The sequence below is a fragment of the Grampus griseus genome (assembly GCF_964374135.1).
Source record: "Grampus griseus genome assembly, chromosome: 6".
Classification (NCBI taxonomy): domain Eukaryota; kingdom Metazoa; phylum Chordata; class Mammalia; order Artiodactyla; family Delphinidae; genus Grampus; species Grampus griseus.
This window is the reverse complement of record NC_139000.1, coordinates 80,488,814-80,506,331: the sequence shown is the minus strand read 5'-3', so window position 1 is coordinate 80,506,331 and position 17,518 is coordinate 80,488,814. Positions and strand designations below refer to the sequence as shown.

The window sequence follows — 17,518 nt, the reverse complement described above, 5'->3', positions numbered from 1 at the left end:
ATCTAACTTTGCAGATGAGTATTGTTTCCCTGGAAAGATGCATAACCAGCAACTGGCTGGCTTCACAGCTGAAAACTTGCCTTGAGCTTGTGCTAGTCTGGAATCTGCCCTTCCCCCTACTCTTCCACCACCAACTGGCCACTCGAAGAACTGACTTCTCTAGGGAAACTCAGATAGGGTTCATGAGCCTTTATGGCTCTTCTTCCCTTCTCTGACCTCCTCCACTTCTGAGCTGGGCCATGAGCTGCCAGGAGCCCTTAGCATTGACCTCCCTGCTGCACAAAGCAGGCCTGGTGAGAGTGACTGCCTGAGGCAGTGAGGGTTTGTTTCACCAGAGCTACCATATCTTTCTCTTAGGACTCTGAATCCCTGTTTGCCTTCCCAATAAAAACACTTCCCAGCCACCCACCTAGATCCTCTCGACCCTTCCCTGTGGGAGAGTTGTCTGTGCATCTCAGTAGTAAAGGAAAAGCCCCTGAGGTACTCAACCCACTACATTTCTGTACTTGACCCACAGAAATGGGGTGGGCTGAGTGCCCTCTGGCAGAGTAGGGGTTGTACTAGCAGCAGCATTAAACAGTAGTAAGAATACGGACTTCCCTGGTGGCACAGTGGATAAGTGCACGCTCCCAATGCAGGGGGCCCGGGTTCGATCCCTGGTCAGGGAACTAGATCCTACATGCATGCCGCAACTAAGGGTTCGCATGCCACAACTAAGGAGCCCATGTGCTGCAACTAAGGAGCTGGTGAGCCGCAACTAAGGAGTCCACCGGCCATAACTAAGACCAGGTGCAACCAAATAAATAAATAAATATTTTTTAAAAAGAAGATTAAAAAAAGTAGTAAGAATAGCATCCTAGTCCCAGGGCTAAGCCTCACCAGTCATTGCTCTAAACCCTCTTGCCAAAGTACCCATTGACCCAATAGCTGAGCCTCTGCTTTGATCAAGCTCCTTCCCAGGCCTGACCCTCTTTGTCAGGGAGGATAACAAACCTCCACTGCCATCACTCTCTCCTCTGTGCTCCCACCACCCTTCATGTATTCCTACCTCCCATGCTCCTCTCTCTGCATAAAATAGGCTAATTTGTGTGTCTGTCAACTCCCCACCTTTCAACTAAAGTCCTCTTGGCAAGAACCAGGTCTTGGTGCTTTTCCCTCCCCAAAATGCATTGTGCCCTGCCTGCCCCTTGTTGGTCTTCAGTGAACATCAAGTTTTTTTTTTAACAAATTGCAAGCTCTCCAGTGCTTAATTATTGGGATGACAAAAAGGAAAGAACAGGAGACTGCTCTGGCCAGAGAGCTGAGTTTTAGAACTGCAAGGTGTCTGTGTGAGCAGAAAGTGGTGCTTGCCAGGCATAATGGAGGTTAGAGAGTTAGAAGAGGATGAAAAGGAGAGGAAAGGCAGGGGCAGGAAATGCCACAGAGAGGAGCTATTTGATACCAGCCCTCAAGTCCATTGTCCATCGCAGTTGAGTAGCTCTTTACTCTTCCAAGGCCAGAGGAAAGGAATCAGAGATGGCAGCTCTGGGAAGGCCTCCCATAGACTTTCAGACTACTACTTTGCTTTCTTGGGAAATCAAGGAGTGCAAAAGATTCAAGAACCAGTGCCGTCCTGGCTCACTCAGTCTCTTGAGTAATTGAAGCTTATCAAAAATCCTCAAGTGAGATTTGGAGCCAAGATCCAGATGAGATCCACAAGTATTCTGGGCCGAGGCCAAATGTCAACGTTTGTTGACATTTCTCTTGCTTCAGCTTCCTACCATGTGCTGACTGGATGAAGGACCAATCTCAAGAACTCTCCAACCAAATGCCCTCTGTCAATTCCTTGGCAGCATCTCTCCTCAGTGTTCTGTGCCTCCTACCTTACACTGGGGAACTAGAATCCACATCCTGGAAAGAAACTGAAGGATCCTCTGGACCACATTCCTTAAAGCTTTAGTATCCCTGAACATCTGGTCCCCTTTTTTCTCCCTCCTTTGGGCCCTTCCAGAACCCCAGATTCCCTTGCCTTGCCCCACTCCCTTGATTTTATTTTTTTAGTAAATTTATTTATTTATTTATTTGGCTGCCTTGGGTCTTTTTTGCTGTGCGTGGGCTTTCTCTAGTTGCGGCGAGTAGGGGCGACTCTTCGTTGTGGTGCGCTGGTCTCTCATTGCGGTTGGCTTCTCTTGTTGCGGAGCACAGGCTCTAGAGCATGGGCTTCAGTAGTTATGGCTTGCGGGCTCAGTAGTTGTGGCGCACGGGCTTAGTTGCTCCACGGCACGTGGGATCTTCCCGGGCCAGGGCTCGAACCCATGTCCCCTGCATTGGCAGGCAGATTCTTAACCACTGCGCCACCAGGGAAGCCCTCCCTTGATTTTAGAATCATTTCTATGAAAGGTCTCATCTCCAAAGTCTGTGTTGGCCGAAACTGAATTAAAAAAGAGAAGGGACTGCTTCCTCTTCACTGACCACCCTCATCCCATCTTCTCCTCCTGCCTCAAGCCCTGCCAGTCAATCTTTTTTTTTTCCATTGTGGTAAAATATACATAACATAAAATTTACCATTTTAGCCATTGTTGATCTACTTTTTAAAGATCTTTACACCTTCCCCCGTTTCTTCATTAAGTGAGATGGTCTTTCCCTAAAGAGGTTGAAATGGGAGCAGGTGAGGAGGAAGCAGGATTTGGGGCTCAAAAACCTTTCAGATCACAGTACTGTATAGGCCAAAACCTGTGTCTCTAGCTGGTCCAAGGAAAGACAGGCGCCTCCTCAACATCTGGCTCAGAGGATGAGCTTGAGGGTAGGGATGAAGGTCAGGGACTAGGCCAAGTCAAGCCTCCCAGAGGAACCAAGGTTTCTCAATTTCTGGCCCTGGCTCCTATCTCCTGGGTCACGAGGGTTGTCCCCTGGGCCTTTATGCAGAGGCTTCCCCCATGCCGTAGCTGCTACAGTGGGTGACCCTGAGTTGAGGCACTTGTCCTGTCTCCCAAACAAAGGCTTTTTGGTCATAGGGTTTCCAAGTGAGTAGAAATGGGAATGAATAGTAGAACATCAATCTAGGATAAGCAGTCCTAACCATGAAGAAGGCAAAGCAGGATTCTAAATCTTTTTAAAAACTCACTGGTCCCTTGTCTCCCCATTTAAAAAATGAGTACAGTTCTTTGCCATCCCAGTACTAGCTTCGTATCTTTCACCATCTTTTTCTCTCCCTGTTTCTGAGTAGCTATTTTTGAAAACTCAATAATGCATAAGAGAGTAGGAACTGCCACTCTCTCTGGAATAACTCCAGAGCCATTTTGGTTAATTGGCTCACCCCAAGTCTGAAAGCAAGGGAGACTTACTCTGTGAGGTTTGCCTCCTGGCTCTGTAATTTCAGCCACAGTTCCTACAGCTGATGTGCTGGCACAGGCCAGGGACCAGCTGAAGCATGGTGGCCAGCTACTAACTAGGCAGTACTGGTGCTCCACTTAGAGCCTTTCCCAAGCTGCAGTGTTATAGTCTTCTCTCCTTTTGTTCTTAATTGGTGGCCTCAAGTCAGGAGATTTTGTCTGGCAGATGATGCCCTGAGGAAATTCTATTCTTTGAAAGAAGATTCCCCAGAGGGAACCAGGTAAATAAGGACTGGAGCAGAGCTCTCGGAAGATGATAGGTAGATGTGATGACCTGAAATGCCTCGGTACACAGCAAAAAATAAAATACTAAGAGGCCCGCTATACCTCTTGGTCATGACTGGAGGCATTGTAAATTGGAACAATCCTTTGGGAAAGCAGTTTGGCAATATGTATCAAGAATCTTAAAAGTGCTCATGCTTTTTTACTTAGTAATTCTACTTTATTTAAGAAATCATCCTAAATGCAAATATGTATGGATTTCAGTGTAGCATTATTTATAATAGTGAAAAAGTACAAACCACCTGAATGTCCAAAATAAGTGAATGGTTAAAAAGTTATTGTACATCCCCTCTATGGCTATTATGCAGTCATTAAGCTGATGGTTAAGAAAGCTATATAAAACTATGGAGAGTTGATTATGTCCTAATACTAATTTTTTTAAATACAGTATAAGATACAGTGTGTTTTTTTAAAAATGTTGTTCTATGCCTATTTATTAGTTGGTACTTACTGGTTACAGTAACAAAATCCAACTCAAGCTAGTATAAGCTAAAAAGGCAACTAGACAGTAAGGACACTAGATTTTCTCATAGTATCTAAGGACAGGCATGACGTCAAACCTTAGAAGGGTAGGGCAAGTTCTAGAACCAGAACCTGAAACCTAGGGAAGGCTTTCTCTGTCTCTTGTGTTTGCTTCTTTCTGAACATCAGCTTTATTCTTGTCTCCCTGCCCAATGGCCTTCTCTCCTACCTAATCTACAGTCTTGAGCTTTACATCTCCTCATCATCCCCCTTCCCAATTCTGGGGGAGGCTCTGATTGGCTCTGCCTGGTCTAAGCAAGGGCAAGACCACACAAAACCAACATGGTACCTAGAAGCCCACCCCTGTGACCATGAGGACAAGAGAAACACCAGCTCCCAGAGAGGGAAACCCCCTATTGTTGCTACTGTAGTATACACAGAAGACTCAAATACACTAGAACATTAACAAAGATTACCTCCAAGTGGTAAAACTCAAGGTGATTTTTTTTTAATTTTGGCATGTATTACTTTATAATAGAAAAATCTATTAAACTCACCATGGCTAAAGCTGTTACTAGCCATGGGGTTCTGCATTTTGGTTCTCCCAATGACAGCCACCACAAAGATACTAAAGCTTGGTGGTGCTTGTTTTTGGTAATGAATTCCATCCTAGGAGCTGTTTAAGGAAACAGAAAATCTTCAGTTACACACAGGACTAACTTGAGTTCTTGAACTCTAGCCCAGCCATAAGAATCCTTTCCACTTCTTTCTGGGGAACTTTCTTTATCCCATAATGCTGTGCAGAAGTGTGGTGTGTGTGGAGAAAGTGTGCTTTCCTTCTCTACTACCAGCACCCAGTCCAGAGCTGAAAAGGAATGGACACTCAGTGTGTTGACTTTGTTTGAACTGAGTCTTCTTTTAGAGAAAAACCTTGAAGATTGAGGGGATTTAGACTGGTAAGAGAGGCCTCCCTGAGCTCGACAGGATCCTCTGCCCTCTCTCCCAAATTCAGGCTTCACAGACTTTCCCAGCTCTTCTGTTCTTCTTCCCCTCTTTGTAAGAGCTACGAACAGTACTTGGAAAGACTGTCTCCCTTGTTTCCCTGATTCTCCTTCAGATATCCCCCAAAAGACCTTATGCCTCAGAGAGGTCTTTGTCCTTCCCTATAAGTGGGGCCCCTAAGGGCCCACTTATGTGTCCTAAAAGGACTGAAGTCCTGGCCAATTGCCTGGCAATTCAGGCAGCTCCTGGAGAAATCCTGGTGAAGGGGGAGATAGGGAATAAAAGTGGGAGCTGCCCAACAACTGGACTCAGGAAATGGGACTCAGGACTTCAGATCGTACCGCAGAGCAGGAACTGTCATTGGCCAAATAATTCTCTTTTTTTTTCCACATCTTTATTGGAGTATAAATGCTTTACAATGTTGTGTTAGTTTCTGCTGTACAACAAAGTGAATCAGCTATATGTATACATATGTCCCCATATCCCCTCCGTCTTGAGCCTGCCTCCCACCCTCCCTATCCCATCCATCTAGGTCATCACAAAGCACCGAGCTGATCTCCCTGTGCTATGCAGCAGCTTCCCACTAGCCATCCATTTCACATTTGGTAATGTATATATGTTAATGCTACTCTCTCACTTCATCCCAGCCTCCCCTTCCCCCCACCCCATGCCCCCAAGTCCGTTCTCCACGTCTGCATCTTTATTCCTGCCCTTCCACTAGGTTCATCAGTACCACTTTTTAAAATTCCATATATATGCGTTAGCATACGGTATTTGTTTTTCTCTTTCTGACTTACTTTACTCTGTATGACAGATTCTAGGTCCATCCACCTCACTACAAGTAACTCAATTTCGTTCCATTTTATGGCTGAGTAATATTCCATTGTATATATGTGCCACATCTTCTTTATCCATTCATCTGTTGATGGACATTTAGGTTGCTTCCATGTCCTGGCAATTGTAAATAGTGCTTCAATGAACATTGTGGTACATGTATCTTTTTGAATTATGGTTTTCTCAGGGTATATGATGTGCCCAGTAGTGGGATTTCTGGGTCATATGGTAGTTCTATTTTTAGTTTTTTAAGGAACCTCCATACTGTTCTCCATAGTGGCTATATCAATTTACATTCCCACCAACAGTGCAGGAGAGTTCCCTTTTCTCCACACCCTCTCCAGTATTTATTGTTTGTAGATTTTTTTGATGATGGCCATTCTGACCAGTGTGAGGTTGGCCAATTAATTCTCATGTTGAGATGTTGAGTCAGAGAGAGATGAATGCCTTAGAGGCTGAATGAACAGCCATCTTCAGGGAAGTAGAGAGGTCTAACCAATGCCTAGACTGGTACTGAATATTCTTGGACTGGAGGTTAGGTTTCTGCCAAGCCATGGACATTGGATACAAAGGCATAGTGTTGCCTTTTTGGGATCTCCCTCTAAATACTGATGTCTAAACATGCTTATTACCACCCATTGCCAAGAGATGTTTTTGGGGAGTGGCATAACCCTGCAGGGGACCACAGCCCCAGGTAGCTTCTGAGCCGAACAAGTTGTGACAGAAACAGAGTTGGTCTTTGATACCCTATCTTGCATCATCTACCTGTCAGAGAGTGGCCTGATCTCCAGATCTTTCCCTGTTTTCCCGTTTCCTTGTCAGCACTACCTTTCCTCCTGGCCCTGTTCCTGCTCTAATTCTGTCCTGCTTCCTGCTTTCACCCAGGGGAATTGAACAAGGTACAGACATGACTCTATTCCAGAGGTAGCCTTTCAGTATTTCATAACCCAGAACTGCCTCCACCAACTCCCTCCTAAAACTAGAGGAAAATTCATGTGTGTTAGGGGAAGAAAGTTTAGATAATGTTGGTGCAAGCGCTTTCCCTCTTCATATCTCATTCTAAATCCATTTCAATTTCCATCTTCCAGAAAATTAGTGCTTGAAGGTGAGGACAGAAGTTACCTTTCCTGTGGGAAAGTGAAAATTGAATCATGTCGTTTGAATCATCTGTGCTCAGTCCACAAGACAAAGGCAGAATTGTTCAGCACCACGGAGAGTACCTTTCATCTTGAAGATGAGATCAAGGGTGGGTGAAAGATGAGGATTGTGTAGCTGGGACCCCCACCAGTCTGATCTCCTTCCACTCCTGGCTAGCCACCAAGTGTCCCTCTTTTCCTCAATCCCTTAGCATTCACCCCCTTCTTTACTTAACTAGGCTTTTAGGAATGAACTCCCTTACCTTTCCACCCACCTTTCTGCCTCCATGTTATCTGCATCCCCCACCCATCTTCACCTCCCTTCCATTTCAGCAAGGAGCCTTCCTCCTCTGGTCTGATTCTGGTTCCATCTTCTCTTGACTCCTCAAAGACCATGCTCCATCAAACATCTCCTTGTTGACCCAGCTTCCTTCCCTTCAGTCTAGGACAGTGGTCAGGTGTTCCCTAGCTCCAAAGAGTCCTTCAGCTCCAAAGCTCCCTCTGACAGTCATTCACTCTCATTCCTTCTCTTCTCAGTTTAGCTCCTTGAAAAAATAGCCTGTGTTCACTGTCTCTACTTCCTCATCTCCTATTCCCTCCTAAATCCCCTGGAATCTGGGCTCTGTTCTTACCATTCAACCAAAACTCTGTTTGCTGAGGCCACCTGTGACTTCCTTATTTCTAAATATTGTCTTTATCTTATAGACTCATGTGTTTATTTGACCCTGTTGATTTCTTCCACCTTGAAACTACTTGAAGGTCTCCCTAGATCTTTTTCTACATCTCGTCTTTCTGCTCCTACTCAGTCTTCTTCTTCCACTCATTCCCTAAGATTGGATGCTCCTCAGGACTCCATTCTTGGCTCCTATCTCTTTTCACTGTGCTCATTCTTCCTGAGAAGACTTATTCTCCTCTGTGGGCTTCCACCACCACCAGTCCACATCTCTTTCCTGAGATCCCAAACCTCAGTTCCTACTGACTAATGATGCCATCTAAGTGTCCAAAAGCCACTTCAAGGCTCAACATGTCCCATACTGAGCTCATCTAATTTTCCCTGAGTGTAGTTATGCCTTCTCCTGCATTGTCTGTTTTAGTAATTAGCGCCCCTTTCCCAATTACTCCAAACAGAAAACTAGGAATGTCTGGACTCTTTCTTCTACATCTTATCTCTAAAGTCTGCTACTCTACCCTCTTTAACATCCTCCTTTCTGGCCTTTTATCTTCTGCTTCTGTTTAGCTCAGGTCCCTGTCATCTCCTGCTGGCACTGTTGCAGTAGTTTTCTGACCTTCAGTCTCATTCCCTTCCCCTCCATCTTCTATATGGCTATGAGAGGGTCCTTCTCCACCTCAAATCTGATCATGTTACTCCCCCACTCAAGGCTTCACTGGCTTCCCCATCATATTCTTTTTTTTTTTGCTGTACGCGGGCCTCTCACTGTTGTGGCCCCTCCCACTGCAGAGCACAGGCTCCGGACGCGCAGGCTCAGCAGCCGTGGCTCACGGGCCCAGCCGCTCCACGGCATGTGGGATCTTCCCGGACCGGGGCACAAACCTATGTCCCCTGCATCGGCAGGCAGACTCTCAACCACTGAGCCACCAGGGAAGCCCTCCCCATCATATTCTGAGTAAAGAACAAAATCAAGACCCATCCTCTCCAACAGTCTGAGCCCTCCTGGCCCCACAACTTTATTTCCTGCCACTTTTCATCATGCCTTCTAGATTTCAACTATAGCAAAATACTGTTCCTTGAATATACAATGCTTGTTTCAGGCTTCTGAGCCTTTGCAGATGTTCCCTGAACATCCTTCCTCCTTCCTCTTAAGCTAACTGGTGAACTGATGTTTTGAGATCTTTTCCAGTGTCTTCCTCTGTGAAGTTTTCTCTGACTTCTTTGTTCCTTTCCCTCTACTTTTATGGCCCTTGTTACATTTACTGATAATTACTGGGAGTTCCTCAAGGATGGGCCTGTTTCTGTTTATCTTTATGAGCCCCAGGCCTACCACTCTTAAATAAGTGAGAGAAATGCAGCATAATGAAGTGAGGCGAGAGAGAAGACAGAATGCCCCCTGATCAGGCCCCTCCTCCCTCTGTGGAGGGAGCATCTATTCCACAGACACCTTCGCACATAAGCCAGGCCCCCACATGTGTGGTGCCAGGGCTGCTGCTGTGGATCAGTCACTGCCAGGGCACATTGTTCATGATTGTGTGGGTCCCACGGAGCCTGTACTAATAAAAACTTTATAGCTAGCACAAATGTAGTGCTCAGTATGTAGTATACTAACTACTATTCTAAATGCTTACATAGTAAGCACTAGATTACATAGTATCACTTTATCCTCACAGAAACCTTTGACATAGGTATTAGTATTAGTCCCACTCTACAGATGAGGAAACTAAATCCCAGATCACACAGCTAGTAAACGGAGGAGCCAGGATTTTCTTTTTTAAAGAGGGATCTTTTTTTTTTTTTTTAAATTTTAGAGGATTTTTAACTTTTTAAAAACACTTATCTAGGCTGCACCATGTCTTAGTTTTGGCATGCGGAATCTTTGTTGCGGCATGAGAGATCTTTAGTTGCAGCATGCGGACTTCTTAGTTGCATCATGTGGACTCTTAGTTGCAGCATGCGGACTCTTAGTTGCAGCATGCATTGCAGGATCTAGTTCCCTGACCAGGGATCAAACCCGGGCTCCCTGCATTGGGAGTGCAGAGTCTTATCCACTGGATCACCAGGGAAGTCCCCAGGATTTTTTAAAAGAATAGTCTAAACTGGTCTCCCTGTATTGTTTTCTCTGTTTTCCCGTAAATTTAATAAGTTCTATAGTAAAGCATTTTTAAAAGATTTGACTAAATCAATGTGTTTTAAACCCCTCCCCCACCCTTTTTAAAAAAGCAATAAAACCCTTTCTTCAACCAAAATCTTGAAGAAAGGCTGATATGTAAATGAAATCAAAACGGATCTATTCTGGTTGAAGGCAAGCCAGATCCCCTCCTATTACTTTCCTCTCTCACTCAGCCCTGCCCAAGGCACAGGGCTCAGGAAACACAGTTGAATGAAAAGCACTGGACCAGACTAACTCTTAAAGATTCTTCTGGCACTTTTTCCTTCCTCTAGTTATACTGGCTTTGCATTGGCCATTAGCCTATATATTCTGTCTCAGAAACAGTGAGACTGAGCTATTAATCATCTCTGTAGTCTTTGGAGAATTTGTATGCAGGGTTGTAGAAACACAGGTTGCTGTTAGAGATGCATTTCAATGTCTGTCTCTGCTGAGTGTTTATTAATAATCTTGCTAATCGCCACTCTAGTTCCTGGATCTAGCTAACTCCTGTCAGGTGTCCTTGGGGGGCATTTTAAATTCTCCCTGATTTCTTGGAGCCAGATGCTTCCTTCTGCCCGGACTCCTCTCTGATACTTATATTCATGAATATTTCACATTTAATCTCCCTGATTACATTTCCATGTGATGGTCATGGTGCATTGGCTGCATGTCTCAGGAAAGACATACAGGAAGCCCATAGTAAAGGATTGAGTTTGCAGGCACAGTGCCAGAGATCTTTGTTCCTGCCACTAAGATGGCCTTCTATCATGGACAATGACGGGGAGATGCTGAATGATGAGTTTGCATGGGTCCTCTCAGTCTAGGGCTTTGCACCCTGGCTCTTGACCCAAAGGGACTGGCAGTTTCACTCAAGGATCAAATGCCACTAGGACCTGCCCAGTGGCCGCAGGGACCACACGTGGGTCCCTGTGACCAGAGTTGCTCAACAGCTTCCCAGCCCCCCATCCTTCCTGCACCACCTCCCTCCAGTGTTGCTACCTAGTACTTCCAGCCTGAGAGAAGAAACTCTGATGAACTCATCTGCACTGAGGAGGGAAAGTTAGCCCCAAATGCCTGAGAGCCTGAGTTCTTAAAGTTAGCTGTTGGAGGAGGCAGGGATGATGGTCAAAGAGGCAAGATGAGCCAAGGGGCATAGTGTCCTGGAAGCCAGTGGAGGAAACCATTTCCAAATGGATGTGGTATGTGTGACATGTGACAAATGCTACAGAAAAAGTAGAGGAAATTGGAAATCTGCCACTGCTTCCCTGGTAGGGCTCCACAGGCACGTTTTATGGGTTTTACCCTTTGAGAAGCCCGCCCTCAGGCTGCTTTGGAAGTGAGCCTTCCCTGCAGCCTAGGGCTCAGCCATCATGTCTCCACATTCCCTACAGGCAGCACTTGCGAGGCTGTTTTGACCACAGAGAGGCATGTAAAGGCCACTAGAGGCCTCCTGCTCCAGGGCTGCAGGGGATAGATGCTGCCAGTAATCAGTCTCCCAAGAAGGAGCTGAGCTAGGGAGGCAGAGGATGAGGGACTTGGAAAGACTGTGGCATGGGAAGTTGCCTGGGATACAGGCACTGCAGCTCCCCGCCCCCCCTCACACCTGTTCTACCTTCCTGTCCCATCCCCCTCAAGGAGAGCTAAGGATGGAAGTCGAAGCAGAGGACACAGGCCCAGGTTCTGCCCTCGGGAACTCACAAACCACTATGGCAACACAGCCCAGCCTGGGCCTTGCACTCTGAATGGCCTAAGGAAACATAGACAAGGCCAGGATTTCCCTCCCAAACATTCTAGACTTTTCCCTTTTCCCTTAGTGACAAGCATGTTTTCATCCCCACTGCTTCATTCTAAAGGGAACAGAAATCACCCTAATGGCTATATACCCTTCCCTTGATGGGTCACCAGAAGCCACTCAGATCCCTGGGCCTGGAGCATTCTGCCTGCCTATCTGTCTGCGCTCCCTGTCCCCAGAGGCAGAGCAGGCACAGCCCTGGATCCTCTCTGCAATCCTTAGACCTTAGGCATACCACTCTGTGACCCTAGGCAGATGGTTAGGGTGGCAGCACCTGTATCAATGGTTGGTCATTAGTTTCTCAGGGAGAATGTATATGGCTCCAGCCCCTTCCAACTGACTGAGGCAGGGTGGGCCAAGGCCCTGGATCTTGTAGCAGAGATTTGGGGTGTTTGGGAGGGAATAGTGAGGCTAGAGTAGGACTCTGGGCGGCACGGCGCCCATCGCAATGGGAAGAAGTCAGTAAGGAGGGCAGTGAGGGAGATCGAAACAGTTGCAGACCCTGGACGACGCACAGGATACATGCTTTCCTACCTTCCTTGTCATCTGTAGCGTCAAGCCCTGTGTGGGCAACACAGGACTAACTGGCCACCAGCTGATTTGTCATTATTTGTCTTCTCACCTACCATTCCCAGCCAACCATTTAGGTTCTCGCAGGAGACACTCTTTAGCACTCATCTGTGAAATGGAGAAGTCCTCATTAGAACGGCTGTGGCTGCAGCCTTGAAGTCTAGCCTGGTTTGGACAGTCAGTTCTCTGGATCCTGTGAAGGGGAAACAGAGGGAGAAGGCCTGTCTCAGGGAGCACCTACCCTGACCTAATGCAGACTTAAACTCACAGGAATCTAGAAAGACCTTTCCAAACAAGTACATAGGAAGGGCCCTGAGGAACAGGGCAACGAGTATGGGAGGTTGGAGAAGGTGGTCCTTTGGGTTTAAGGAATTGCGGTAGGCTTCCTGGGGGAGGTGGATCACACAGGACTTAAAAGGTAGACACCCAGGTGGGCGTAAGTAGCTCTTCCACCCAGCTCAGTGTCTTCCTCCCGTGGTAGATGGGTCTGTCCCTCCCTCCCTGAATACCCTGCCTGCTGCCAGGGAAAAATACCTCCAGAGGACAGGTGAGAGCAGCCCACTGTGTTCACTTCCTAACAGCTCCCTATCTCTCTGCTTTCTCCCCCAGGACCCAGCCGCCGCCTCCATCTCAGACGGAGACTGTGACGCCCGGGAGGGTGAGTCAGTAGCCATGAATTACAAACCATCCCCGCTCCAAGTGAAGCTGGGTGAGTGTGTCTGGGGGGTGAGGGAAATGTGGGGAGTGGACAGACAAGGTGCTCTGGGCTGGGTTTACAATGAGGTACCACAAATAAACCAACTCAGGCTAGCTGATTCCTAGACTCCAGCCACCAAGTCATTGGCACCGCCAGGCACCTTATCTCCTGCAAGGCCAAGAGGGAAATTACAGTTCTCTACAGGAGCCCAGAACTCTAGAGGCATCTCTGAGGCCAAGAAGGCTCCAGGTATTCCAGGGGATAGCTGCAGGGGTGAAAGCATGGAACCCCAGAGAGTGGGTTGGCAGTCCCATCCAACACTGGACCAGGCTAAGAGGAAGCTGCCTTAGAGGTGGGGTGTCAGTTGCTGTGTCTGAGGGGTAGAAAGGAATGAGGCTCCCCAAACCTAGAAGCTGAGCCCCTCTCCCCATTCCTGTGTCAGCCTATCTGGAGATCTCAGGATCTCATCGGCTCCTGTTTGGGGGAGCTTTCCCATAGTTTCTTAATAAACCCAAATCTCTCCCCCACTTTCCAGGGTCACCTTTCCCTTGGGGGTTTATCTCATGTCCACTCCAAAGTCAGTTTATCCTACAGCCTGCTCCTTTGAAGTCACATGTCTCCCAACCATTGCCCAGAGCTCCTGCAGCTGCTGCTGTCACTTCACCCTACGCCGAACACTGCGTCTCTCCCTTCAGGGACCAGTTTCACTCACCCAAGGCTGCCATGCATAAACAGGCTTGTAATTAATAATTTGCCTTCGGGAATTCCCTAGCGGTCCAGTGGTTAGAACTCCGTGCTTCCATTGCCGAGGGCCTGGGTTTGATCCCTGGTCAGGGAACTAAGATCCCGCAAGCCACAAGGTGCGGCCAAAAATAAATAAATATAAAAATAAAAAAATAAAAATTTGTTTTCACGAAGAGAAGTTATAACATAGTGCATCCAGGAAAGAGTTAACAATTAAATACAGGCTGTCACTTACCTTCAAAACTTCTCTGCCATCCCTGCCACCCTCCTGCCCATCTTTCTCCTCAGGCTCCAGCTGCCCATCAAATACTGGACCCCTCCTTAGTCCTGAGAACCTTTTCCCATCTGTTCTAAAACATTCTCCCTCTGCAGCTGCCAGGACTCCTTTTCACAGAGTCCTGTTATGTTATTCAGCTTTTTGTTAACCTTGTTTTTCTCCTTCCAGACCAAATCCGGGGAGCCCCTCAGGCTGTTTTTCTAAACAAGAGAGCAATCCTCTCAGTGGAATTTGTTCATTGTCCCAGGACACCAAACTCAAACTGTTTTTGAGTAGCCAGTTTTATTTGCTTATTATTGTTTAATTTAACAATACAAATATTTTAACAAGTATAACTTCTCCTTTACTCTCGCCTGTCATATTCTCCTCCCCAGAGATCATCATTCCAAGCGTTTTTTAGTTTTTTCATTTTATTTTTTATTTTAACACAAGAGGTATCATACTGTACATATTTTCTGAAACTTTTTTCGTTTTTGTTTTTGTTTTCCACTTAATGTGTTAGAACCCCTTCCAATATCAGTATATAGAGAATGACTTCATTCTTTTAAATAGTTGCATGGTAGTCTGTAGTTTGGTTTTCCCAGTTTATTGTTAGCATTTTTTGTTTCAAACAATTCCAACATGCTTTTTAAATAACACTTAAGAAATAAAATAAAATAAATAAAATGACACTTTTTTGTCCTGCCCATTACATTACCACCAAAGCTCCTCTAGAAAATTCACAACCTCGTTCCAGTTGCACTGAGGAAAATCCCCACCAGGAACTTTAAGGCGAATTGCACCCCCTAGAGGCTTGGGGTGGTAACGGCAGGTGCTGCCTGCTGGAAAGGAGGTGGAGGCAGGTTTGAGGGAGTTAGGTGAGCAGTGGCAAAGAAAGAGGGTTAGAGACTGGGAGATGAGAGACACGGAGACATGGAGGTCGAGGAAATTCCAGAGTCACAGTAGCTGGAAATGCCCATCCCATCCTTCCTCTCTGGAGCTTGTGGTTATTTTATGAGAGCTTTCCCCTGGCAGTCCTTTTTCCAACATCGGGGCTGAAATGACAAGGAGGAATGGGTAGCCAGGCCTCCTCTAGGGCCCAGACAGCAACTGGCTACTGGTAACAGGGCCACACATGAGGCAATGGGTCACCTGGTTGCCAGCCCCATGAATCTGGTAGGCTATGGAGCCTCAGAGAATTCAGAGGCTGACAGATGAGTCAGAAGTAGTCTAGGCAGAGGGGCTCCCCCAGCCTCCTGCCCCTTACCCTGCCAGCCCCATCTGCCCCTCCCACTCTACAACCTTCAGTGGCTTCTTTTCCTTCTGCATTAATCCCTAACTCATCTGTTTGGCATTCAAGGCCTTCATGCTCTGAGTCTGTAATCAGAGGGAGCCCCCAGCCGCTTAGCACAGGACCTGAGACATGACTGGTGACACAGATGTTTGCTGAATAAATAAATGACTGAATAAATGTATCCTACTTTTCTAAACTGACCTCCCTCCATCTTCACCCTTCCATCCCATCCACATCCACACTTATTACACTCAACTTCTAAGTGCATTTTTCTGTACACTCTCCCTCCTTACTAGAATGCCCTCCTCTCTCCATCTCAAGGTGTCACCTGCAGGAAGCCCTGTCATCCTTCTGCTCTATGTTTCCTGCTCCAACCTTTCTCTGGAATCAAGCACACACTAGCTGCCCAACTTGGGAGTACAGCTCCTGGAAGACAGGGGTCAGCCTCCTCATGTTGCCCCCTCACTATCTGCCTCAGGTTGTGCAGAGCCAAGTACTGTCTCTCCCGAGCAGCAGGGCCTGGAGTTGGATCCCTGCCTCAGTTCTTAGAGAAGCAAGGGGTTTCACCATGGAGGCCCAGCCCAGGCTGCCCCGAACAGTAAGGCAGGGTGCCCCTGGGGGCAGGACACAGCTTCCTTCCCATGTTCCCCTGCAGAGAAGCAGCGGGAGCTGGCCCGGAAGGGCTCCCTGAAGAATGGCAGCATGGGGAGCCCCGTCAACCAGCAACCCAAGAAGAACAATGTCATGGCCCGGACAAGGTAGAGGCCCCACCCCCGCCCCGCTCCACCCTACCAGGGCCCTGCCAGCCAGCACCTATCTCTGCTGGTTCCGAGCCTCCCATCTTCCCTCCCTCCTCAGGCTCAGCTCCTCTCTGAGAGGAGAGGGCCTCCCAGGATCCAAGGTGGCGAGGGTGGCGTAGGGGTGAGGGAGGTGGTCGGCACGTCCTAACCCAGTTCCTCACCAGGCTTGTGTGCTTCAGTTGCCAATCCAGTCCCCACAATTCTCCACCCAGGCTGGTCGTCCCCAATAAAGGCTACTCCTCGCTTGACCAGAGCCCAGACGAGAAGCCACTGGTAGCCCTTGACACGGACAGGTGTGTACAGAGACATTGGGGCAGCCGGGCAAGCCACAGCAGCCTGTGCAAACACACAAGTGGGCTGTACAGGACGTACTTGCTATATTGTTGGAATTGGGGTGTTCCTCAGCCCGGACCTCTCCAATTGTGAACCCCCGCAAGGAATGGAACTTTTTACCTGGAGGTGGGGGAGAGCAGAGAGAGGAAAAGGCAACTATGCAATCTGCTGCTGTCCTGGGACAGCTGATCCAATGGCTGCCCCTAAAATGGGCCCTGATGCCTTGCATGGCACCCTGCCCCCTCTGAGGAAGGCGCCCTACTGCTGGGAACATACCTGGCTAGATCTGGACTTTGGGAAAACCCAACAAACCAGGGTAATTTGAGCCTAGAAAAAAAAGGAGGGAGGGCTCTGGGGGATTTAGGAGGCTAAGGGGGGCAATTAATTTAGAAGGGTGGAGCTAGGGAACCTGTCTTGAAACTGCATTCGCACAGCAAGCACCGTTTTTACTGAGACCGTGCTGTTTATTTGGAAGTGTTGGGGAGGGGTGAGGTATTGACTGATGGCGGTGGGGGAAGGTAAAGAGAGTTTTCTATTTAATATCTGGGAGTCACTTCCTCTCTGTCTTCTTTCCCCTGCGGCCAGTGATGATGACTTTGACATGTCCAGATATTCCTCCTCTGGCTACTCCTCTGCTGAGGTGAGGCCCCATCCCTTCCTGTCCTAAACACACGTAAGCAGGCCCACCTCCAAGAGAAGGGGTGGGGCCAACGCCAAATCACACCCTGAGGGGAGCAGTGGGCAAAGCTAGGCGGAGCCCATGCGGGGGCGGGGCCTGGGATAAGATCTGGCCGGAAAGAAAGGTGAGGCCTTGGACTCCGCCTCTAGTGCCGGGGGCCCAGGGTTAGGGACGGGGCTTGGACCCGGGTTGGAGCAGGAACAGGGCCCTTACCTAGACGACACCTTACGGGAGTGGGCCTGAAATGAGGGCAGGGCCCGAATAGAGGCAGGACCTAAGGGGTGAAGTTGCCCTTAGAATGGGGTGCGGTGTGTAGCGGGGTGGGGCCCCAGGGGGACGTGCTTGAGGCTGGGGCCGAGGAGGTGCAAAGCCTGGGGTTTTGGAGAGACCTAGGATGCAACAGGTTGGGCGCCGATGGCCTGGGCATGTGGCCCCGGCCCTGCG

General features: G+C 48.0%; 1 protein-coding gene across 6 annotated transcripts in view; it reads left to right on the top strand.

Annotated features, from left to right (window-relative positions):
- The window catches only part of FAM219A (family with sequence similarity 219 member A), a 55,013-nt gene that overhangs the window by 34,420 nt on the left and 3,075 nt on the right, over positions 1–17,518 (top strand). For 2 of the 6 annotated variants that reach the window (XM_082656058.1, XM_082656057.1), the window contains exons 2-5: positions 12,881–12,929; positions 15,918–16,020; positions 16,275–16,355; positions 16,981–17,035. In XM_082656058.1, coding sequence (XP_082512184.1) covers positions 12,881–12,929; positions 15,918–16,020; positions 16,275–16,355; positions 16,981–17,035 — 288 coding nt within the window. Of the gene's footprint in view, positions 1–12,880; positions 12,981–15,917; positions 16,021–16,274; positions 16,356–16,980; positions 17,069–17,518 lie in introns of all 6 variants that reach the window. The other 4 variants (XM_082656056.1, XM_082656055.1, XM_082656059.1 and 1 more) reach the window with 2 other exon arrangements.